Source organism: Nyctereutes procyonoides, unplaced genomic scaffold (assembly GCF_905146905.1).
Source record: "Nyctereutes procyonoides isolate TBG_1078 unplaced genomic scaffold, NYPRO_anot_genome, whole genome shotgun sequence".
In the NCBI taxonomy this organism is placed as follows: Eukaryota; Metazoa; Chordata; class Mammalia; order Carnivora; family Canidae; genus Nyctereutes; species Nyctereutes procyonoides.
In genome coordinates this window covers 5,348,410-5,374,495 of record NW_026575029.1, presented here as the reverse complement: position 1 = coordinate 5,374,495, position 26,086 = coordinate 5,348,410, and the positions used below count along the sequence as shown (strand labels likewise).

The 26,086-nt window shown below is 39.9% G+C and overlaps 1 protein-coding gene across 2 annotated transcripts; it reads right to left on the bottom strand.

Moving 5' to 3' along the window:
- Positions 1–8,472: 8,472 nt before the first annotated feature.
- RWDD4 (RWD domain containing 4) lies at positions 8,473–25,956 on the bottom strand. 2 transcript variants are annotated; one of them, XM_055315658.1, is made up of 7 exons: positions 25,700–25,956; positions 22,312–22,392; positions 18,071–18,180; positions 17,832–17,979; positions 15,799–15,916; positions 13,175–13,224; positions 8,473–10,306 (listed from the first exon to the last, which is right to left on the bottom strand). In XM_055315658.1, the coding sequence occupies exons 1-7, from the start codon at positions 25,721–25,723 to the stop codon at positions 10,274–10,276; spliced, it is 564 nt and encodes a 187-aa protein (XP_055171633.1). In that variant the 5' UTR covers positions 25,724–25,956; the 3' UTR covers positions 8,473–10,273. The 2 variants fall into 2 exon arrangements, with proteins under 2 accessions (XP_055171633.1, XP_055171635.1); XM_055315660.1 differs by lacking the exon at positions 25,700–25,956 and adding an exon at positions 24,511–24,529.
- Between the last annotated feature and the right edge of the window lie 130 nt (positions 25,957–26,086).

The window sequence follows — 26,086 nt, the reverse complement described above, 5'->3', positions numbered from 1 at the left end:
GTAATAAATAAAATCACTGAATATGGAAAAAGGAAATTATGTGAGGATGAAATGTGGAAAGATGGAGAAAGAACTTTTAAGTTGACTATCCACTGCTTCAGAAAGATATTCTCCTTTTGTTTCAAGAATCACAATGTGGGGGCGCCTGGGGGGCTCAGTTGGTGAAGCATCTACCCAGGGTCCTGGAATCAGCCCCACATCCTGGCTCCTCACTCAGCCAGGGGGTCTGCTTCTCCCTCTAGCCTTTCCCCTGCTCCTGTGGTCTGTCTCTCAAAGAAATAAGTAAAATCTCAAAAAAAAAAAAAAAAAAAAAAAAAAGAATCACAATGTGGGTGTCGAAATGGAGCATTTTTTGTTTTAAATCACTGACTCAACACAGTAATAAAGTAGAAGTCCTGCCAAAAAGCAGGATGTGTTAGAATGACTCACAGGTACAGCTCAGGTGGGAGATAAACTAGTTTGTTCTGCAGCTTATTAAAAAAAAAAAATCGGAGGTTTAAAGAAAATGCACGACTCTGCTCTAAATTAGAAGAAAACTAAAATTTTAAAGCAAGAATCCATTTGCTGACAATAACATTTGTAGAATCTGTTCCTTGCAATCTCTCCGAGTGAATTCCGGAGGGCTCTGGGTTGGTGTCGGGGATGGACGCTCTCCTGTTGGCTGACTTTTAGAATTCACTCCTCCTGACTTCCTGCCATCTTCGGTCCCATCTAAGGGTTGATCTGACTCCACTGAAACCCTCACAAGTGATCAAGCCAAGCAACAATTTAGAATTTAGAAAAGGAGAGTTTAGAAAATTTAGAATTTTCTAAAAAACAGAACACACAGTACCCTTTATACCGCAGCTAAGTAGGTAAACATACTGGTTCTCACAAACAAGCTGACAATGTTTCACGGAATGGTATCTACTCAGGAATTTATATTGTATCCTGATCTCTTTTATCCTACTCTGTCCATTTCTTTTTTTAAAAAAATGCTGCTAAAAGCTCCCTAAATTGAATTTATATCCACAAATAGGTTACAAACCAGTTTGAAAAACATAGGTTTAGAAAATGTATTTTCCCCTACTTTAGTTATTTATAGTGGCATGATAGATAGCCAGGATTATAAACTAAAAAGCATTTGCTGTTGATACTCAGGGACATCTGGTTTGAAGACCAAAGGTGACAAAGACATTAAAAAAAATAGTCACCACCATGTACCTCCTGCTCCGTCCCATTATGGCGTTAGGCTCTTCACAAATGTATTCTCTCATTTTCCTAACAACCTGGTGATTCGAGGTAATATTGTTCTTTATTTTTTAAATTTTATGTATTTATTTTGAGAGCGAGTGTAGTGGGGGAGGGGCAGAGGGAGAAGGAGAATCTCAAGCAGGCTCTGTACTGAGCATGGAGCCCAACGCGGGGCTCGATCTCATGACCCTGAGATCATGACCTGAGCCCAAATCAACATCTGGACACTTACCTGACTGAGCCTCCCAAGCGCCCCTCCAGGTACAATGGCAAGAAGTCACAATCCTGGAGGAGATGACTGTGCAAGGGAGTTAATCAACCTGCCATACTTGGAAGTAACCAAGACTGAATGGGTTGGGGTGAGGCTGTTTGTTACTTACAGCACAGCAAATGACAGCAGTTTAGCTTTCCCTGAGTCCACGTCCCATGGGATGGGCTCTGTGGCAGCTACACACGCTGGGTTGCACTGTAGCCGAGGAACCCAGGCCAGGCCTCAGCGCCCTGCATAGCAGGAGTCTTCTGCTCTGTGGGGAGGGCGGTCCTTCAATTTTGAATTTCCTTCAATTCACCCAACGCAGAGGGTGTACATTCTAATGCACCCGCCCTATTCTGACACAGATGCTCTTTTCACTCTAGCACACAGCCTCTGGCCGAGCCCAGATCCAGCCCGCTGCCTTTCACTTAGGGTACCCCTAAGGATACTGATATCGACTGGGGGCAACTAATAATACAGGACACTCTCCACCCACATGGGTCACTTGACACACGGACAAGGCAAGAAGTGGGGACGGTTTCTAGAAGTGGAATTTCTGGACCAAAGGCTTTTGTGATTTTGACAGGTATTGCCGACTTGTCTTTCGTAAAGGTTGTATCAATTCACTCAAAAACCGTTGGAAGAGAGAATCTGTTTCCTCACACCTTCAAAAATGGTGTTACCAACCTTTTGGTCTTTGCCAACCTCATAGAAGAAAAATCGACTCTCACTGCAGTTTTAATGTCACTTATTCTAGAGTTCACATCGTTTTCACAGTCACTGACATTTTCTTTTCTCGAACTGTCACATTCTTTGCTCATTTTTCTATTATTTTTCTTCCTGATAACTTCTAACAGCTTTTGATACATATGTATGCATATTGTAAGTAATTTCTCTTTCAAAAATCAAACTTTCTTTCAAAAGAGAGATAAAGTTAGTTATCTTCCTTATGTGAATTTTTCCTCGCAGATTTTTTTTTTCTGTCTTCAAACTTAGCATTTGCTTATGGCTTTGGAGTTTTGTGCCCTATGTAAGGAAGGTCATCTCATCCTGAAATGATGCATTCAAGAATCTCCAGCGTTCTCTTCTTTCCTGATATATCTGGAAGTTACTAATGTGAAATGTGAGATAGGAACGCTTTTCCTTTTCTTCCCTATTGTTGGTTGTCTAGTGGTCCTAGTGCCATCTATTGAAGAAATTACATTTTCTACAGACCTATCATCTATTCAGTTCTTTATGTATAGGTCTATTTCTGGAGTCTGTTTTATGTCACTGACAGGAGCAGGTGCCAGCTCCTTACCACCTTAATTCCTGTGGCTTGAAAGATGTTTTACTAACCAGTAGAACTAATCTCACTTCATTACCCTTCTTTTTTTTTTCAGTATTTCTTTTAGCTATTCCAGTAAATTTAGTTTTCTATAAGGACTTCAGAATAAACTTCTTTCTTTTATTTTTTTAAAAAGATTTTATTTATTTATTCATAGAGACACACAAAGAGAGGGAGAGAGAGAGAGAGAGAGAGAGAGAGAGAGAGAGCAGAGACACAGGCAGAGGGAGAAGCAGGCTCCATGCAGGAAGCCTGATGCAGGACTCGATCCCGGGTCCCCAGGATCATGCCCTGGACTGATGGCAGCGCTAAACCACTGAGCCACCTGGGCTGTCCTGTTTCTTTCTTTTTAAAAATCCAGTTACACTATTACTGAGATTACCTTAAATTTAGCGAATAATTGAGGGAGAAGTAATATGTCTATCAGTGGTTTTTTTTGCAATTGCTCAGGCCAAAAACTTAAGAGGACTCATGTTTGATGCACGTCTCTCTCCCACATCCTTCATCCATCTATCAGCAAATCCTGGCAACAGTTCTTTAAATATAAATATAAATACAAATATAAATATAAATATTATTTATATAAAAATCCAGGAACTGGTCACTTCTCACCCATATCCCCCACCCAGTTCACACCACCACCACCATTTGCCACCCACGTTTCTGTGATGGTTTCCAAACTGGTCTCCCTGCCTTCCCTCTTGCTTCAATTTATTCTCAACCCAGAAGCCAGAACAAACTATTCAAACATGAGTCAGATCACCCCCACTCCTCTGCTCCTAACGCCTTACACAATGGAATACTATTCAGCCACGAAAAAGGAAATCCTTCCATTTGGGATGACATGGATTGACCCTCAGGGCATTATGCTAAGTAAGAGAAGTCAGACAAATAAAAGGAAGTACTGTATGATCACTTGCAGTTAGAATCTAAGAGAGTTGACCTCACAGAAACAGAAAGTAGATTGGTGGTTGCCAGGGGCTGGGAGTGGGGGAGGGGGATACGGAAGTGTTGGTCAAAGGGTGCAAACTGCGGGTTCTGATGAATCTCATGGACAGCATGATGACTATGGTTTGCAATCCTGTATCATGTACTTGAAAGTTGCTAAGTGAGTAGATCCTGAATGTTCTCACCATGCACACACCAAATAATTATGTGAGTTGGTGGAGGTGTTAACTGATCATATTGTGGGAATCATTTTGCAATAGATAAGTGTCTCAAATCATCATGCTGTACAGTTAGAACTTCCACATTGTTATATGTCAATTATAGCTCAATAAGGCTGGGGGGTGGGAGGACACCCTCTACAGGCTTTCTACTTCACTGAAAGTTAAAAAACAGATGGAGCACAGATCTGAAGGTGAATGAGTTAACCATGTAACTATCTAAGGGAAAGAGTCCTGGGCAGAGGCAAGAGCCAGAGCAGAGGCCCTAAGACAGGAACATGGTGGAGAGTCTTGGAGCTGAGGTTACAGACAGTAGCAGACCACACACAGGGGTCCTGTGGGTCAGTTTAAGCTAAAAATTTTGAAAGAAGTTACTTATGTGGGGTGGGAATTGGGATAGAAGGGGTGTGGCAGAGAGACTTACCTTTAACGTTAAAAGTCTTATATGACAGGGTGCCTGGGTGGCTCAGTAGGTTAAGCATCTGCCTTCAGCTCAGGTTCTGATCTCAGGGTCTTGGGTTCGAGCCCCACATCGGGCTCCCTGCTCAGTGAGGAGCCTGCTTCTCCCTTTGCCTGTTGCTCCACCTACTTGTGCTCTCTCTCTGTCAAATAAATAAATAAAATCTTAAAAAAGAAAAAGCCTTGTAGAACTATTTGACTTCTCAAGGTATATGTATGACTTTGATAAAAATAAAAAGTTAATAAAGAATTTTAAAACACTGACATACAAAAGAAAAATATAGAAACTAAGGGAAAATCTTGACAGATGGCATTTGTCAGCATGTAGTGGGAGTTACGCTTTTTCTCTTAGCAGATGGATGGACATTCTTATAACCAAACTCCGTGATTTCTCAGTTATCATGATTTTAAATAACACCCATCGATTTAAATTTTTATCTTTGAGCAGCCCCTGGAAGGTAAGGGATATTTAGTCAGTGTCTTCAGCATTTAGCAAGTGAAATGGCAAACTGACAAATTCTAGATCTTGTGGTCTTCAGAGAAATAGAAATGGAAAAGGAAAGAAAGGTTTCAACAGTATTTCCTTTCTTTCACTTTCATTTTTATAAAAAAATCACATTAGTGGGCAGAATGTGAAACACGTGTGATTTTTAAGAATGCAGAACAGATCATGAAAAGAATGTAGGCATTGATTGAGTGTTTGCTTCCACTGACACCTCAGAGGGATTAACATTTCTCAGGACGTGGGGGCCAAGCCCTGGCAGGTTCCTTCACAAGCGAGGTGGGTAGTTGAGTGACTCCGAACACCCACTGTCCTCGGAGAAACAGAGTCTCGCCTGGCACCAGAAGCAGGAGAAATGCAGTGCTGGAGCACACAGCAAGGAGAGCTGCACAGACTTGTCTTCCTGCAATTGCACGCGTTCAATGAAAACCTCTCCCCTCACCTTTCTGTATTCGAAAAACTGTCATCATAGGAGAATTTTCAAGGTGAATTACTAACCATTTAATTGTAAAGCAAAAATGTTTTCATGTGTATTTTTCTCCCCCACTGTGGAGTTTCCTTTTATAAATTGCATTCTCTTTTGTTAATGAAAGGACTAAACTGGACATAGAGATGGCTTGTTGCCTAAAATACCAAGAATAGTGTCCCAACAGGCCAAAGCTTTGCAGGAGCCACAGAAAATTAATGCTCTGGAAGCCCGCAGAGAGGCACGCGGGGTTACTTACAGATTCCTGGGTGCCAGCAGCAACAAATAGGGGAAGGCGAGGGTGGGAATGTTTCCTGTTTTAGCACCACCATCAGCCTATTACAGCAATTCATTTTAAAGACTAGATGTACATAGTAAGCCCAGGAAGCAAATGATTATTCCTCTAGAAATGGTGGGAAAATAGGACTAAGTTTCTTATATTTGGTTCTAATCAGTAAGAAATGAAAGCTGTTAAAATTATTTACCATAGATTCAGGCGTTAGCGCTTGCAGATCCTCATGCAAATTCCTCAAAAGCTGTCATGTAGATGGTAGCTGTACCTGCGGGGAGCTCGCACAGCATACCGAGTAGGATCACCATGTTTTATGCCTGAAAATAATGTAACGTGTGTCAACTAGACTTGAATTTTTAGAAAAAGTATTAAAAATTTTCCCCCAAAATTCTGAATGATAAATAGAAAAAATATAGAAGCATTTAGCATATAAAAGACCCAGTCCCTAGAACTCCCAACAGGGGGAGCTATTGGAACTCTCTCAGGGTTGGAGGGACGGTTGTGCACCATAGTAAATGTATTTTTGAATCTGAAAGTAATTATAGATTTTTTAAAAATCTGCTGATATTATAGGTAAGTCCTACATACCACTCACCTAGTTTCCCATATTGTTAACATCTTATTATGTTTATAAAAGCTAAGAAAACAGCATTGATACATTACTATTATCTTAAAAAACCCCACCCGTCATGCAAGAATTTTCATAATTACAAATCTACAAAGTCATTAAAAGACCCTACCCTAAATTAACATCTTGCTTCCTTCCCATTACTACTCAAGGTAGCTCTATTTCATTGGTCTTTAGGGATAATGCAAAATCAACGATAAATGTGGTTAATACTTTGAGAGGCACATTTTGTGCTTTTAAAAATTAAGTCATTATAAAATTTGTCCCACATTGTGTATGTTCTGACCAGTGCTTTTCAAACTTTTTTTCGCTATTACTCTTTAAGAAATAAGTTTTATACAGTATCTGCACATACATACCCCAAACCAAAACAGGGGTCACACGCAAAGACCCTTACAACGACATGTGATATACACTGGTATTTTCCTTTGAATTCTGTTCTCTTCCATTCCATTAGGAAAATTGCTGGTAAAGACCCCCAGTTTCTTCATTAATGGATCAAAAAAAAAAAAAAACACCCCACTTTAGATCATTGATCAATTTCTTACTATTTTGTTCCATAATTAAAAACACCAAAATTTAGAATCCTAGGTTACCAGATAATCCCTACTAGATAATGCCTTGTGTTCTGTTTTTATTCTATGGCATTATCTAATGACAAAACAAATCTGTTATTATATTGCCATGATTTCTAAATTTACTATTTTTAAAGCTATCATAGACAACCCTCTGGAAACACTGGCCAAATCCTTGTCATAACTGGTCTCTACTGAAACAAGGTCCGGGGAGGCACAGGCACAGGTATCAAGCAGAACTTTTTGAAAGCTCCAATCACCCAGCTGCCCTAAAATGGTGGGGTCTGTGAAGACATAATGCAGACAGATTCTTAGGTTACAATCGAAAAGAGAGAAAATCCAAAAGTGCAGATTTAGTACCATCTTCCTTCCACAGGAGACTTCAGATTTGCTGAAGCACACTTTGCAAGTAGTACTTGTTTTCCTCTGTAGCTTTAATTTCGATTATTTTACTTTCGAGAAGTTCTATTTGGTTCTTTTCCAAACCTGCTTGATGAGTTTTCCTTTTTTTTCAGATTTTATTTGACAGAGAGCCAAGGGAGAGCAGAAGGGGGGCAGGGGGAAGGGCAGAGGGAGAGGGAGAAGCAGGCTCCTTGCTGAGCAGAGAGCCCGACTTGGGGCTCCATCCCAGGACCTTGAGATCATGACCTGAACCAAAGGCAGACGCTTGAAACGACTGAGCCACCCAGGTGCCCCTGCTTGGTGAGCCTTAACAGTTTCTTAGACTCAATTCCTCTTAACATCAGAGTCTGTGTCACATCAATATATCCTTGAAATGCTTATTCCCCGAAGCTTCCCTGCAGCAGGCTGTCTGTCCTGCTGCCACGGGCTGTGGCTTTTGTGAGCGTACATTCCAAGCATTCCACGTGCAGGGCTTTCTTTGGAGGTCTGGCTTGAAGGTGCGTTGATACGTGGTCATTTCAACTAGTTGCCCAGAGGCTCCATCCAGTTGGCCCCACTTTTTAATTTTTATTTTACTTTTTAAGTAAACTCTACACCCCACCTGGGACTTGAATTTACAACCCCGAGATCAAGAGTTGCACGTTCTACCGACTGAGGCAGCCAGGTGCCCAGTTGGTACCAGTTTAAAATAAAATCCTGGCTTGAGGGGCATTTTTTTTTTTTTAAGATCATTCATATGGGGCAGAATTTGAGCTGAAATCCAAGTGTGATGTAAGCTGTTGTGAGAGTACATGTACATATGTTTACATTTCAGCCCTCCATGGAGAACCAAAGTTCAAGACAGGAACCCTCCCTGGTTGGGGGCCTCATGCATGCAGCCTCATGCATGCTGTGTGAACGTGTGTGTGACTGCGTACCCTGGGTTGATCCGAGACTTCATCTGTCTTCTGGATCCCTTGACACTAAAAACTGAAGCTGTCCTTAAATTTTTTAGACTCTGGGTATGACTTACCTTGTCAGGTCATTAAAATAGTGTTTTCTGAATTCAACATCTTAAACAGTTTTGAGTAGGAGGGTACAACTTAACACCGTATGTCTATACAAATTTGAAACATCAATTCTCTCTCAATTGATTTGAAATAGAGCACAGAAAAACCACTATGAACCACTATGTGTAATTCAGGTTTTATTGCTTATTAATTATGTCATTCCATACAATTTTAGGTAGACAGACTGAGAAAATATGCTGGGAGCGTTAAACAAATGACGGCAATACAGATGAGGATGTTCAAGTGTGTTACAGAAGGTGGTCAGAGGCACCACTGCCACCATCACCCCCAAAATTTGTACATTTAATATAAAAAGAGTAAAAATAGTTCATTGGCATTTAACTAGCATTATTCTTTGTCATCTCTGAACCACAATAAGCCCGAACAATTTCAGAATTTTCAGAGCAAAACACGGTTTGTTCACTAGCAGATGCAGTGGTTTCAGTTTAAAAACAAGCAAACAAGTCAACACAACATAAACAAATGTACACAACCCCAAAAACAAATGTTGGCATGTTCCGGTGATCTTGAATTTCAATGTTACTGTTATATTAGTTCGAGATAAAGAATGTGATTCAGCTTTTGAAAATCAGATTACACTTCTTCACCGTAATTGTTTTTACTATGTAATTCAAACAATTTCAATGAGCCTACTGTTAACCCAGGAAAAGCCACAGATACAATCCAAACTGCTCTTATGCTAAGGACATGTCTTCGGAAGTTTTTTAAGTCTTTAAAAACTCAGACCCAAGCTGCACGAGTATAAATGGAGGAACCAACAGTCTACCCTTCTAGATAGAGCAGCAGTTCTTAGGGTTTTCAAGCCAGGGAGCAAACGCAGTCACTGAAAATCACACATGTCAGTAACTTCCTGGTTACAGGACACTAATAGTTAACCTTATTCATGATGAAAAAAAAAAAAAATCAATCCTGTACTATGATTCAGCATTTGAAAAACTTCTATGACTATTTCTATGAAGATGCTCAGGGTGAGAAATCTGTGTGGATATACTTGAAAAGAAGTAAGACTTGAAACGTGGTTTTATGTTAAACCATTGAGAAGATCTCTGTTACCAGACAACCACAAACACACAGTAACAGATAAACAGGAATTTATTAAAACCATTGTCTCCAACAATACAAAAATTAAATATTAAGGCATCTTTGACTCCCATCTTGGTGTATGCAGCAAAGAGAAATGTTTTCAATGGGAACCAACACTTCTGTTCAAATGCTTTTGAACGTATTTGGCAGATTTATTTTTATATTCTCCTACTCCACATACAGCTGGAAACTCTCATTGCCAAGTATGACCCAAATGAAGAGAAAAGTATAAACAGATACTTGTTTATTAAAAAGAAGTAGTTCACTCTTGAAAAATAAAAAGGAACTATAAAGAATGGTATGTATAAAGCTCAAATACTAGTATTTAAATTTCTCTGAAGCAATTTATGCTTCAGTAATTAAGAGAAAGAAGAGATGAAGACTTCATTAAGATGAGAAGTCTATTAATATGATCATGCCACAGAGTAACTGTTCACTCAGTATTCTCCACTGGGATGAGAGTTTCAAAAAGGCTTCCTGCTCCTTTAAAAAATATCACATCCACTAGGATAAGATCATATAAACTCACATTGATTATTTATTATTTCCCATTTTGTCCATTTACAAAGCTCAACCATCTTCAAAAATAATGCTAAACGGTAACATTTCACCTTTTATTAAGGCAAGTTTGTGAAAATAATTTAATACAACCAGATATCTTCATGAACTTTCAGCTTAAAACATTTTTTACATAAGAAACATACAAAAAAATTCTGTTTTATAAAAAGCCACCTCAATACCAGAAAAGAGTAATGAAGGATTTTGAACCCAGTTTACTTTTTAAAGGATGCTCTTCTCTTGTCTTCAATTCCAAGTACTATTCATCATCTTTAGAGCCAGTTTTGCTTAACTACAAAAAAAAAAGATAAAAGACATAGTCAACAAAATTAAGCTATCATATTATTTGAATTCATTATTTTCACTTAATATAAAAGAAACATATTTATGGTTGATAGAACAACAAACAGATAACAAAGTTCATGTAACTTATACCATCTACAGCTTTCACCATATTTAACTACTTTTTAACTTCAGGTTCAGCTACTCTAGGATTCTTTAAAAATACAATCTCAATAGAGCAAGGGGGGTGGGGGGAAATCCCTCAAAGCTTTCCAAGAAATAAATTGGAACCAAGAATATATGAAAGGTGCCACTTATAAAAATGAATGACATTCTATTTTTGTTTTCTATCAATACTCTTGAAATTTTAAAAAAATTGTGGCTAAAAAAACTACAAATGAACAGTTCTAAAAATGGGATAAAAATTTAAAATTGAAGGTCTTTTCTGATAAAAATCTACAGAACTTAGCAAATGGCAGAGAGGGAAGTTCCTAAAGAATACACAGGCAATTCTGACTAAAGACCCAGCCAAGAATTCCAAGTTGAAGCCAAACCCTGAGGACCTCAGAGAAATGTGGGAAGCTGTGAAAAGCAGAAACTGCTAATGTTCTTGAACATTGAGGCCCCAGCTCCTCTTCCCACTTTGATGATCTTAAAGAGCTTTTTTTTTTTTAATTTATGTTATACCTACTGCATTTGAATTGAAAACTGAGAAATTGAATTCATGTAAAAGTAACAATAAACTCATTCATTACATGATAACTGAGTAACATTTCTTAAATGAAAAGCTGCATTTTCTAAAACAAACTCATAAAACTTAATGTGAAGAATAGGAGTGTTTTACATTTTTTGTGAACTTCCTTATTACCAAGGTCCACAGAAGACAGCTGGATTTTTGCAAATCTGCTTCTACAGTAATGCTGGTATAATGGAAAACAGCTAACAAGGACACAGTATGAGTATGAAGAACAAGCTGAGTTAATATAAAAATGCACATAGATTCTAGACCTACTCACTACCTTAGAAAATTCTGGAGAATACAAGAATATAAAAGCACACATTTTATTAGTGCTCTAACAGAAGAGAATTAGTGATGGCATCATCACACTTCATGGAACCTCTGCTAAACACCACCGTTCACTTGTGGGAGAATGAGGAAAAAAGGCAAAGGACACCTTAATATTATGATGTAAATAGTTTTGACCTTGCAGACCCCCAGAGGGCCTCCAGGGTCTCCCAGGGATCCCAAGATCACACTAGGATACTACCAGCTTAGGGTAGCAGATTCTGAGTCTGGACCACACCTCTGTGGTAACTTCCCTCTTAAAAACAGCTTCGCCTGTCTCCCAAGATGACTGGATTTTTTAAATCTTAATTTCTATTTCTTGAAATTTTGATTTATATTAACAAGGACTCTGTGAAAAACAAGCAGAAAACTAAATTTCTGGAGTTAGGGAAGGAGAAGCACCATCTATCTTTGGATTAATCACATTACTTTTTGAGCCTGCGTGGAAAAGACACACTCTCACTGTGAAGCCTGAAGCTGGAAGCACTTGAAGGAGGGAAACAACTTAGCTGGTGAGGTACACACATGCATACCTAAGGACAACATGGTGTACCCATCAGGCTGACCATACACAAACATCCCGAATGTGGCGGCCCTCTTGCCCAGGAAGCAGACAAGAAATACTGCTCCTTTATTCCAACTGTGTTTGGTTCCCTAATTCCAGAATATATTTTTCTACTAGATTCTAGAAGCACAAATGATGATTTTAAATAGTTTGTATGGCAAATGTCTCCCATGGCTCAGATAGCTGACTTTCAAATAAACTTTAAGAATGTTCTGCTTAGGGCAGCCCCGGTGGCGCAGCGGTTTAGCGCTGCCTGCAGCCCAGGGCATGATCCTGGAGTCCCGGGATCGAGTCCCACGTCAGGCTCTCTGCATGGAGCCTGCTTCTCCCTCTGCCTGCGTCTCTGCCTCTCTCTCTCTCTGAATAAATAAATATAATCTTAAAAAAAAAAAGAAAAGAATATTCTGCTTATAAATACACAGATTTGTGGGTCCCGGTTAAAGTCTTAATCTTTAACTCCCCTCGGATCACATTAATGACTTCTCACAGCAGTCCTGGCACTAATTGGCATGCAAAATTCATCTTGTGAAGTCCTACAAAGAGGATTAACTAAGCCTCACTTTAATATATGGGAAGCTACAAATAAGAAAAAATATTGAGAGCAGCTGGCAAAAACCTTGGAAGTGAAAAGTAAACAACTTTAAGAGAAACAGAAATCCTTCTTGACAATGGTGGGGAATCTTCATCTAGGGTTTGTCTTTGAAAAAAAAAAAAACACAAAAAAAAACCACACTAATTTCCACTAAGAAATCAAGCATTGCTTCCTAGGATGAATACTATGAATCACAGGCATTTTCGTTCTTCAGATGCACTTATATAAACAGTTGTACATTATTGTACTTATACTTATAACTTAGATTCACAGATTTTTCCTTATTATTTTTTTTTTTTAAAGAAAATCTAGGGCTCCCGGCATGGAGCCTGCTTCTCCCTCTGCCTGTGTCTCTGCCTCTCTGCCCCCCTCTCTCTCTCTCTCTCTCTCTCTCTCTCCTCCTCTCATGAATAAATAAAATATTAAAAAAAATAAAAAATAAAATCTAATGCTAAGGTTGTAGGAAAGAATATTTCAAAATATTCTTGTAGTGAAAGATATTTAAAAAATACTTACATGCTGCAGTAGAAAAGGAAATACACATCCCAGAAAAATTCAAAGGTTGAGGCGGGAAAGAAATGAAACATATAAATTTCGTTATTTGATGGCGGACTTATAAGAATTTTTTGAAGCCCAGAAGAGAAGTGTTATATACCTTCACCACGTCCACCCAGTTCCATCCTCGAGGAAGTTCTCCTTTGTGATCTGGAGGATAAAAATGGTAAATTTATTTCTAAGACCAAGCAATAATTTTTATAGTAAATACTCTACTACTAAATCAGCTTTTATAGACTATCCTGCACAACAAATAGATTAAAATCTTAAATCCTGTATTTTCAAGCTGGAAAACTAGTTTATCATCATTGTGAACTGGAAGCACCATTCTCCTGGGGATACTTGCAAAGTAATTCATATGTACTCCCTTTTCATAGTTACCCTATTGCCATTCCTGGTGAAATCTGGTATTAGGGAAAAAAACATAGAAGTGAGGTGGAAATGCCAGGAAGAGGAACTAATCAATTTATTAATTTCATGCACTTGTACAATTTTACCGCTTTTTTAAGGTCTCAGATTATTTAAGCAAGAAACTGTGTTACTTTACTGCTTCATGAGGGTTTTTACACTACGAAGCTGGGTTCAAGCCAAGAGTTCTTTTAAATCAAGGTCTGGCCTTGAGACTAAGAGGTATCCTGGCCCACTTATTAGTAACCTTTGTGGTCTCATATAATAGTATTTAATCTAACATTGTTTATAATCTGGCAGGACTTTAATCTGTTGAGTGTTTGAAAACAAACTCATACTTTATATAAAAAATATATATAGCTTACAAAATAATTTCATTCTTATAACAGAATATTCAAACTTGGAGAATAATATAAAATTTAATTTTATATTAAAATTTTTAATTTTAATTTAGAAAGGCCTGATTTCCTTTATGCTTGATATATTTACATATATTTCATTTTATGAAATCTTTAAAATCGGCATTCAAAACCCATACATTAATTTTACACAAGGAAGACTAACCTAATGATTCCTTTTTTTTTTTTAAAGGTCAGTTTATTCATGACAGACAGAGAGAGAGAGAGAGAGAGAGAAAGAGAGAGAGAGGCAGAGACATAGGCAGAAGGAGAAGCAGGCTCCACACCGGGAGCCCAATGTGGGACCTGATCCCGGGTCTCCAGGATCACACCCTGGGCCAAAGGCAGGCACTGAACTGCTGAGCCACCCAGCAATCCCCTAACCTCATGATTCTTATAAGGCAGAAGCAGTATTAGTATTACTGGGCCTCAATACTAGATGCTAATGGCTCTTTTCTCCATGCCAATAAAAATTTTATCTCATTGTTTACTGGTTATAAGGAGCATGGGGGCAGATCACCAATTTCATTAAGTAAAACTTACCCACACAGTACCATCATGGTCCCATTAAAATTTTATTTAGAGTACAAGCTCCAAATCACAAAATCTTCTACCATAATTATAAAGAGAATGCCTTTTAATTGGGCATCATCAAAAAAATGGAGATGGGGAAATGATAAAGGGAATGATCATACGTCATTGTTTATGAAAGCAACAGCTAATGAACTGACAAAAATGCTACAGCATTAAAAAAGATTAGCCAAGTTCTAGAAAACGGATTGCAATGGTTGACAATTCATTGCTTCAGTGTTCATGCTTTACTGCTGCTTTGACATTAGGTATAATGGATTCCCAGATTTTTAATTTCACAAACCATTACAACTTCAAAAGTGTATTTTGAGGGCCAACATGGGGTTGCTATCTTTTCATTCTGCCACGTAGGACATTAAACAAAACATAAACCAAAAACTTGCCATCACTTTATAAAAGAAAGGGCATTATTTTAAACTTCCTCACCAAAGTAAAAGGATCAGTTCCTTTTTTTTTTAAATAAATTTATTTTTTATTGGTGTTCAATTTGCCAACATACAGAGTAACACCCAGTGCTCATCCCGTCAAGTGCCCCCCTCAGTGCCCGTCACCTATTCACCCCCACCCCCCCGTCCTCCTCCCCTCGGATCAGTTCCTTTCAATAAAGGGCAGCCTGTAACCTTATACCAAGAACACACACACATTCAGACATAAATATGCACGGATACTTTTGTGTATGTGTAAATAAATATATACATTTCCTTAACTGGAAAAACAGTTTACAGACTGATACCAATTTGCAAATTTTTAAATAGTGAAATCAAATATTATTGGTGATATAAGCTGGGATTTATAACTCTCTTTTGAAGGTCCATACAAAATGACTCTGATTTAGGAGACACAGAATTTATATTCTTAAATCTTATTCTAATTGTATAAATAAATCAACCACAGACAAAAATTATATTTATTGTCCTAAAATCTAATGGTATACCAGACTTCATTTCAAATGAAAGCTGTAGTTCAAAAATTTTTTAGAAATACACATATCTGCCATGGAGGTAAACAAATAGGAAAATCCCAAACATGTCAGAAAGGGTATAAAGTAGGATGCATTTTGTATGCTATTCTACTATTTTCCAACCTAAAGACTCATTCTATAGTTATTTTGCCACTCAGTTACCTTCTCCTCAAATGGCTATCTCTCGTGATAAAGTGGTAGTATATATTTTCAACATACATTTGTGACCTAACACAGTGTCTGATTGAAGTGTTCCAGGAACGAAGAGTAAAGAACTACTCTTCTAAACCGAAATATACTTATTAAACCCTCATATTATACTAAAAAGGAACCCATTTATCTGTTATAAAAAAAATAAACACAAACCTGTTTTATCTGCCAGCTTACGTTTCTGGGCTTTTGAAAGCTGTTCTTTTTTGTCTTTTTTCTTACTCGATGGGGCTGTATTAGGAGTTTCAACGGAGATGATACTGCTTATGGGGATCTAGAAAAAAGCAAATAATTCCTATACTGATGCCTTAGAACTTACTGAATTATACTAAATATGGCTACATCCTTCAGTGAGTTGACAATTTTTAGATAAGTGAAGCAAAAGAATCCTGTATTATAATACCCATTTATTAGATCAGGTACCATTAGCACATTTTTTTTTTTTAAAGATTTTATGTATTTATTCATGAGAGACACAGAGGGAGGCAGAGACACAGGCAGAGGGAGAAGCAGGCTCCCTATGGGGATCCTGATGCGGGACTTGATCCCAGGACCCTGGGATTATGAACTGACCCAAAGGCAGACGCTCAACCACTGAGCCATTCAGGTGCCCAGCACATTGATTTTATTCTCAGAGTTACCACAGAGGGACTTGCATAATATCAGTTCAACTGTTGTAACCAGCTCTCTGAGAAAGAAGACCTGATATCAGCATTATGTTGAAGCCCTGAAGTTCTAAGGTAATTTTACAATTCAGTTAATTTGCTTTATTTGGAAATTTAAATGTCTTTAGAAAAATCACAAGTGTCTACCTATAAAACCCTGGTTCCCTGAAGAAACGAAGAAAAATATTTTAGGGGGCGCCTGCATGGCTCACTCAGTTAAGTATCCAACTCCTGATGTCAGCTCAGGTCATGATCTCAGGGTTGTGAGATCAAGCCCAGTGTAAGGCTTGGAGCTCAGCGCAGAGTCTGTTTGAGGTTCTTTTTCCCTCTCCGTCTGCCCCCGCCCTGCACATGCGTTCTCTCTCCATAAATAAATAAAATCTTAAAAAAAAAAAAGAAAAATATTTTAATTTAGATTCATGTAGTCAGAGTGTGATAGACAAAATTTTAAATGCTTACTAGGTGCCCAGCACTGGTGTGGATGTTGTATATACAGTACTCATTTGAGCCTTACTACAATCTTAGGACATAGATACTACTATAATCCCTGTTTTACAAATGAAACCCAGCACCCTTTCCCTCTACCAAAAAAAGTCACACAGTAAGTGTGCAGTGAGGCTTTTCAGGGCCATGCGGTCTGGCCCATAGTCCACAAGCTTTGCTACCACCTTCTGCTGGTTCTCTAGCTGCTCTCAGTGCTCTCCTGTGTTCTGTCAGGAATGTGGAAGCCAGAACTGCTCAAGGACAAGACACACAGCCTCTGCTCTCAAAAAGCTTCCCACTTGGTTCACAGAGTCAACAGACTCTGACCACGCGAAGTCTTTTAGGACATGACTGGTGCAAAGGGGTCTAAATGCACAGGTGCCTATGATCATAAAAGATGATGATTTCCTAAAATACTTTTAGAAGTAAAATTGTTTTTTCCTATTAAAGTCTCTTTAAGCTGGCACTCTTTAGGTTCAAAGTGAACTGTGATAGGACCATTCACAACCAAAGAAGGCTCATGAAGAAAGTAATTTCAAATGTATTTTAGGACTATGTGAGAAATCCTCCACCTGAGCTTTATGAAGACATTAAATAAATGTAAATATTTGGTTCAACATCTCAGTTTTGGAGGGCACATGAAGTATTTTAGTCCTTTTTTTTTTTTTTTTTAAGATTTTATTTACTCATGAGAGACACACAGAGAGAGGCAGAGACACAAGCAGAGGGAGAAACAGGCTCCCTGCTGGGGGCCTGATATGTGGGACTCAATCTCAGGATCCTGGGATCATGACCTGAGCCAAAGGCAGACACTCAACCCGAGTCACCCTGATGCCCCAAGTCTTATATGAAGGGTAAGATCTAGAGGATTTGATTTCATTTTTAAAGTTAAATAAACACTAAGAAATCTAAAATTCACTCTTCTTATTTTAGCTCAGATGTAATTCATTTAAAATTTAACACAAAATTTTCCAATTTAAAAAAATAATAACTAGTAAAGATGAATTAGCAGAGTGAAAGCAATTCAAAGCATGAGCTCACCGTAGAATTCACAGGCTGGTGATTCTCCATGAACTGCTCTTTATTGTCCTTGGCGTACTCAAACAACGTGTAGGTCATGGCGGTCCCGAGATTGACCTCTACCGCTTCCTGTAACTTGGCTAATATGCTCTGCTTTACAGCCGATGATCTACAATGCACAAGAAGTATACCGCTGAGAGACACATGAGAGATAGCATTACCAAAAGAAAGAAAACCAATGAAAACAGAACATTACTCACATGGTGTTGTTAAAAAAAGCGTTCATAGATATAATTGGAGGTGTTTGGGGATATGTTTCTGTCCAGGAAATCTCTATTAAGAAGGCTTTGGGATCACCATTTTCACCTATCTGAAGAAAAGGGAAATCTTAGGCTTGTAAAAAGTGATACAAATCTTATCACTTGTAAAAAGTGATACAAAGACAGAATATTTAATTATAACTTTTAAAATGATGAATATTGCTGATGCTCATGATCAGATTGGACAAATAATACTCTGAAAAGTTCAGGGGTCCAGGCTAAGACTTGGCAGGGGGTGAGAGCTATATTAATAATAGAGTCTGACTTGATGTCCATGGCCTGTCTCTCCAACCAGCCCGCGAGCTTTTTTCAGTATCAAGACTGTCTTACATATATTTTTGTTTTCATCAAAGCTTTCTGAGGACAAAGATAAGACATCAATTGTGGAGGCTAGAAAGAGAACAGAGAAAATTAATAATCCACCAACTTAAAAGACCTAATCTTGCCCTAAGTTTTCTAATTGCTAAATCAGAAGAGGCGTTAAGAACAAGTAATTGATATGCATTAGCACAATCTCAAGAGATCAGAAAATGAAATGTAAAATTGAGAGAAAGAAGGAAAAGGTGAAGAGATAAGGTTTAGGAATACCTTAGGCTGCGTGAGAACTTTGAGGATCTATCCTATTTGCAACCTTCAAGTATGGAATATAGTATTATTAACTAAGGTCACCATGCTGTAAATTACATCCTTCTGACTTATTTTTTTTTTTTATAACTGGAAGTTTGTTATTTTTGACTCTCTTCCCCTGAATAATTTAAAGATGTCTTTTCTATTTTCTTTTTTTTTGCTCTCCCCAACTTTTTACTTAAGACATCTTTTTAGAAAGATTTTATTTATTTGACAGAGAAGGAGAGAGAGCACAAGCAGGGGGGAGCAGCAGAGGGAGAGCAAGAAACAGGATCCCCACTGAGAAGAGAACCTGATGTGGGGTCCATCCCAGGATCATGGCCTGAGCTGAAGGCAGACACTTAACTGACTGAACCACCCTGGCCCCCGTTTGAAACATTTTAATCTCAGAGAGAAACTGGAATAGGAGAGCCCTTACTGACATGTATCTTATTTACAAAATACCTTTGCTTCCATCCACTTGTCATTCTCTCCTACAGAATCACTTCCTCCCCTCCCCCAATGAGACAATGAGAGTGACTTTTTTTTTTCCCTTTGGTTTTGTTGAACTACTTGAATACACAATGAAACATCCTTAAATACTAATGGGGTAAATATCCTAAGAGAATCAGAATCCTCTATTAACAATACTACCATTGTCACACCCAAGAAATTCAACATGGATAGAGAGACATTATCTAATTCATTAATCCATCTAAAAAGTTCTCCATTCACATTGAAAAGTGTCCTTTAATAAATCACCTCCTCAACCCCACTGAGGTTCATGGATTACATTTGGTTGTCATATTTCTTTATTCTGCTTTTATTTAGAACAATCTCCAGCCACCCTGCCTACCTTTTAATCTTTCATGACAAAAAGAATCTAGGCCACTTTTCTTGTATAATGGCCCCAGATCAGGACTGTTTCCTGCACTCCAATTGGGATTTAATATTTTGGTAGGGACACTATACAGGTGATGTGGATTCATTCCTTTAGCATCATATAAGGAAGCACATAAGATCTCCGGGAACCATCAATGGTTATACTTAGCTTGATCACTTGGTTAAGGTGATACTCTTCAAAACTCTTCAAAGTTAAGGTACCTCTCCCATTTTGTAATTAACAAGTAATCTTTGGAGTGACACTACAAAACCCAGTGAATATATTGTTTCTCAACAACTTTTCAACCAAAAGGTTTTAGCATCCATTTATGAGCCTTGCCTGAAATGATCAACATGCTGGTGGTTGTAAAATGGTGATTTTTCTAATAAAATTATGGAATGATTCATGAGTCAGCATCTCATCCTTGCATGGGGTGATCCTAATCTCCTCTGTAATATTTTTAGTATTTATTTTTTAGATAATAGCAATAGATTAAAAATTTTTTCACCCCAAACCATGACTTGATTCTATCTTGTTCTATCCATGGATTCACCTTTACTCTCCAACCACTAAGTTTTTATTCTCTCCCCCTCACCTTCAATCACAAGACACACCAATATAAGATGAGGCTTAGAAATTATGTCCAATAAATGTAGGGACGTGTTGATATACACCTACATAAGTCGATGACATAATCAGTTTATTGCCTGTGTTCCAAATACGGAGATAATGAAAAAGTGATAAAAGTAACTTACTTCATGCAATCACTAAGTCCTTACTCAAGGTGTGTGGAGAAACAAGGTGCCCATGTCTCTTACAGTGCTAGGTACAGAAGATATAAAAATAGAGGTAAGATGGTTCCTGTCTTCAAGGGGAGCAGACATTTAGGGAACTCGCTAAATTGCGGCATGATTAGAAGTCTAAAAGTGATCAAAGTATGAAGAAACGGGGAATGGCCAATTCTGCTTTGAAGTCAAGGGAGAGCTAGGAGACTAGACCCAAACATGTCACAGAGAAGCCTGGGTTAGGCAAGGAGAAATGGACTGGTTGAGGGATGTGAGGTGGGGGGAAGAGCAGATGATGTGTCCACAGGCAATCTGAAAACGCAGGGAAACGTTCAACGGGCTACTATGTGTGACAGATGGTGGTGGCTTGGAAAGTCTGGAGAGCCAGTTTGAATTAAATAGAAGGGCCTTGAGTATTAAGCTAAGGAATTTACTCCTTTTTCTATTGGCAGGAGAAACCCTTCTAAGTGAAGGAATGGGAGAACTAATCCTGCGTTTCAGAGCTCTAACTAGTAGTCTGTGGAGCACAAATGGTGAGGCATGGGGGAAAATCATTTAGAAGATTCCTAAGCCAGTCTGCTAAACAGGAACCGAGGGGTCTGACGAGGACCCAGCTGGACCTGTGCCTTGGTCCTCTGATTCGCAACACAAACGAGGTTTCCAAACCTCATGTTTTATTCTCTTGACATCCATCCTGCGGTCATATCAGAGTATCCAGCCTGTAGGACACACACAGGCATCCTACCATGTTCTGTATACTGCGCTCAACAATAACTGCTGGAGTTTAGCACAGGTATTTAGGAAAGTATGGGGCCATTCTCAATCTCCCATTTGCTAAGGGGAAAGTGGCAATGGCTGGCGAAGTCTGGGGAGGCAGCTGGATTCAAATTGAAGGGCCTAGGACTTAACTCCTGTGTCAACCTTGGCCATTAAGTTTTGTTGTTGTTCTATCCATGGAGTGGTGCAAGGGCTGTTGAGCTTAAAGGGGAATTGAGAAGAGCTAAGCAGAGGGAGTATCTAAAGAAAATAATAATAAAGAATTTATTTTCTGTAACTGTTTATACTAATGACACATAAGGATCACTTGTCAGAATTTATTTTAAATGATGATGTAAATAACCTTTCTCATACCACTACTTATAATCATCTGGAGAAATAGTTTATGTGATTTTTTTTTAATTTTTATTTATTTATGATAGTCACACACACACAGAGAGAGAGGCAGAGACACAGGCAGAGGGAGAAGCAGGCTCCATGCACTGGGACCCCAACGTGGGATTCGATCCCGGGTCTCCAGGATCGCGCCCTGGGCCAAAAGCAGGCGCCAAACCGCTGCGCCACCCAGGGATCCCAAGTTTATGTGATTTATTTACAAAACGAGATACTGGTACTATGTCAGGTTGAGAACAGTTATGCACAAACTCCCTCTTAAAGAATTTGTGAAAAATATTCACACGTGTTGGTTAATATGGAATTAGGAAAATACCAATTTTTCTTGACTCTGTTATTGGGTGGGGAAGATACGAAGCTTGGAATAGAGACGTGGATTTTAACTCTAGTACTTGTCAGCACCAGCTGGGAAAGCTTGGAAGTTATGATTGAGAGATTCTATCTGTAAGATTAGAAGGCAAGAAGCTTTCTTCCATTTCTAACATTTGATAATTCTGCCACAATAAAAACAAGCTCATCTTAGTTTTTAAAAGTTTCGGCATTGTTTTCAAAAGTTAAAAACAACTGATGTTGCGGTGATGAGCTTTCATTCAAATGCTTCAGAAAAACCCGAAAATGTAATACAATTAAACCATTAAATTTAAATAACAAAATCGTTTAAAAAGTAAGAACATTTTTAGCAAGCTTCCATCTTTTCTAGCAAAGTTGTAAGGGCTCTTCTTCATGTCATGTCTTACCCTATATTGAAATGAAACGGGACTCAATTCCCGGAAACTTTCATCCCCTTCATAAATAGAACGTAGGGCTTCCAGTTCCATCTGAAAAAAAAAAAAAAAAAAAAAGAATCAGATGAGTTTTGTTTGGTGGTATAAATGGATTAGAAATAGAGGATCTTTACTTTCTGATTCAAGCTCACTCAACTATGTAAAACTTAGCTACCTTATATGGCCCTTGATGTTTATAACATGGGTATATAATGTATGTAACATATGCGCCTAGAGTAACACAACAATAATACTAATACTACTTTAAGATGATGTGCCAGGCACTCCTAAGCATATCACAGGACACTATCTCACTAATTCTCACATCAATCCTATGAAGAGTATCTTATTTTCTCCAAGGAGGAAAATAAGAGTCTGTTGAAAGCAACTCTAGAGCACGTGTCCTTGATCACTCTGCTAAAGAGCAGCCTGGGGTGGAGAGAATATTAAACTTGGAGATGAGAAATACAAACCATAGTAACTCCCCACTATTCACATGTATTATTTATATTTTTAATCCTTCCCACAGAATGATGTGAAACTTGAAAAAACACATAACAAAAAGAACTTTAAAAAATAAAAATGATGGTTAGAAAAATGTTTGACAAGGATCTATCCAAGATGGAAAAAAAGGGACTGCAAGAGGAAATGTAACTAATGGTCCTTGCCTGGAAATATTTCTAGAACACCACGGGCTGACAAATGAGAAGACTCAATCTCTGTTATGATTGCTGATGAATGCCTGAGAAGAGAAGCAAAGGCAATACTTGGGTACAGGTTTTAGTTTTTAGGTGCACATGATGCATTCTACAAACTAAAGACAGACAAAATTTTAGAACAGACTATTATTAATAGAGAAATAGTTCATGGGGGCCTAGGAGGATAAAGAGCAGTAGTCCCTAAGCCTTGGCAGGCATTTGAAAACCAAGATAAATGTAAGCAAGCCTTCTTAGAGAAGATAACTTGATTAATGGTACATCAAGGAAGGGCACAGAACAGTCTACCTGGGCTTCTCTTGCTACCTTCCCATGAAAAAAAAAATACAGTTCAAGTGGATTTAAGAACAATCAAGATTAGATTAGAAAGAGCCACCTTATGCAAAATATAGTGTTACTTCTCCCGCCCTTAAACCTTTCCTGTATTTTAACTAATGAGTACGACAGGAACAAAATTGAAGGCAGGGTTATGAAACTGATGAATGAGAATTTGAGGGGACAGTGAATCATGCTGGTGGCACAAAAAGAATTCAAAATGTCCTTGAAAAACCATATAACGAGATGAAATTTTACAAGTGGAAGAACTTTCGATTCCTAAACATACAAGTAGAGAATGAAAAACAAATTGCTTTGTACAGAGTACTTGAAAAGCTGTAACTGACAATAGCTGTAGAAAACTGATGCTACAATTTTATTATTTTTTTTAAGATTTTATTTATTCATGAGAGACACACAGAGAGAGAGAGGCAGAGACTCAGCCAGAGGGAGAAGCAGGCCCCATGCGGGGAGACCCATGTGGGACTTGATCCCGAGTCTCCAAGATCAGGCCCTGGGCTGAGGGCAGCACTAAACTGCTGAGCCACCCGGGCTACCCCGATGCCACAGTTTTAAAACAGGACATAAACTTATAATCTGTCCACAGAAACACAATTCCAAGACTATAAAGGAACAACAACAACAAAAATGGACATATGGAAAAAAGCCAAAAGGAATCATTTAGTATGAGAAGAGGACACCTGAAAACCTGGGCAGAGGACTGATTTCAAAGACCTGAAAATCAGTCATGTGGAGGAAGAAACGGAATTATACTGTTAAAATGAAGATCCCTAGAAGAAGGGGAGGTGGGTGGGGGGGATGGGGTGACTGGGTGACAGGCATTAAGGAGGGCACATGATGAGAGGAGCATTGGGTGTTAAACTGTATATGCTGGCAAATTGAATTGAAATAAAATCTAAAAAGACAATGCTGCATAAACAACAACAAAAAATAAAATAAAGATCCCTAGGCCTCACAGGAATTCCAATTCAGTAAACTTGAGGTACAGTGCAGGCACCTGCTTTTCTCACAACCACCCAGATGACTCTAAGGCAGTGCTCCATTGGGCCAAACTTTGAGACACAGGACGTTACAACGCTTCACTGTAAGAGCTTGTTGGTGCCTGGACTCAGAAACTCACTTAGCAAGAACAGTTTAGAAGGGATTTCAGAGATCGACCAGCTTGCTGGACTTGGGGTCCTTTTAACTTCCATTCCAGGGATCCCATCACATCTAAAAGGGCTGACTTGCAGGGCAGCCCGAGGGGGAGGGCTGAGCCGTTTAGCGCTGTCTTCAGTCCAGGGCCTGGGCCTGGAGTAGCAGGATCCAGTCCCACGTCGAGTTCCCTGCACGGAGCCTGCTTCTCCTCTGCCTGTGTCTCTGCCTCTCTCTTTCTCTCTCTCTGTGTGTGTCTCTCATGAATAAATAAATAAAATCTTTAAAAAAATAATAAAAGGACTGACTTGCAACAGACATTTTCTAAACCGAGAGTGAATTACTCATCCAGCAGACCTGGATTCTTGTCCTGATTCTACCCCCGTGCTCCCTGTGCAGCCCCGCAGCGTTCACTTTACCGTGCAAACTCTCCTCCTTCACCTGTGCACATTACACACTTAGACGGTCCCCCTGGAGCTGACCCATATCATTCCCCTGACCAAAGGATTCGGTGTCAAAGTGGCAGTCCTCGAGAAAATACGTGGGGCACAAACCATATGGTGCCGCCGGTTGCACGTATGCTCAGAACAGACTTCCTCTCCCCTGGACAACTAAGTCCCAGATGGAGACGCCATCCCAACAAACAAAAAAGTTAAAAAAAGGCCAGACACGGGGGGCCGCGAAGTGTCATTCTTTTCCTCCCCCGCCCCCCCCAGGAAAACTGAACTCTCTCCCTACCTGCCAATAGATTTTTAAAATGTACAGGTGGATCAGATTCCAGGCAGCTTCGCTCAGGACCTAAATAGCGCTAAATAAGAACAGTGGGGATTGAAGGCGAGCCAAGAGCCCTGGGTCGCCTACCAAGGACACCCGTCGTCTGTCCTATTAGGGAGGCGCGGGGCCACCCGCCCACCCCGCACCCCGCAGCCCCGGGTTGCAACACCGAAGACAACAGGGGAGGCGGAGGCGGAGGCGGAGGCGGAGGCGGAGGCGGACCCTTCCCGCGCCCGCCCGCGCGCCCGCCCGCCCGCCCGGCCGGCCTCTCCCCCAGGAGCAGGCTCGCTCCGCCGCAGAGGCGAAGGCACGTGCGGGGCCGCGCGTCTCGGCGTCGGCTGCCGGCCGGGCCTCCCCCAGGGCCAGCACGGGGAAAGGGGCGTCCAGCCAGTGGGACTCACCTCCTGGTCCTCGTTGGCTCCCATCGCGCCGGTCGCGGGGACGCCCTCCCCACCCCCGGGAGGGCGTTTGCGAGGGCGAGACAGCGAGAGCAGCGTGGGCGGCCCCGACCCTTCCTCCGCACTCTCCGCGCCCCGGGGCTGCGGGAGGCACACCCCTCGCACCGCGGACAGAGCCCGGCGCGCCACCCGGGCCTCCCGGGAGCGCGAAGCCGCCTGCGGGGCGTCTGTGGGCGGGGAGCCGCAGGCCGCCGAGGGTGGGGCGCCGGCGCCGCACGGCAGCAGCCGAGGCTCCGCCTCCTCCCGCTTCTCGCTTCTCCTATTGGCTCCCCCTGTCCCCACCCCCTTAGCCCACTTCCGACGTTTTGCGCGCAGCGTTAAGTTTCCGGG

What these genes read in the sequence shown, in the direction of transcription:
- RWDD4 (XM_055315658.1), bottom strand. Translation starts at nt 25,723, where the DNA reads ATGGGAGCCAACGAGGACCAGGAG. An exon ending in GAGCCAACGAGGACCAGGAG is followed by an intron (nt 22,393 to 25,699) that starts GTGAGTCCCACT and finishes TTTTTTTTTCAG; the next exon opens with ATGGAACTGGAAGCCCTACG. An exon ending in GCTTTTTTTAACAACACCAT is followed by an intron (nt 17,980 to 18,070) that starts GTGAGTAATGTT and finishes TGTGCATTGTAG; the next exon opens with ATCATCGGCTGTAAAGCAGA.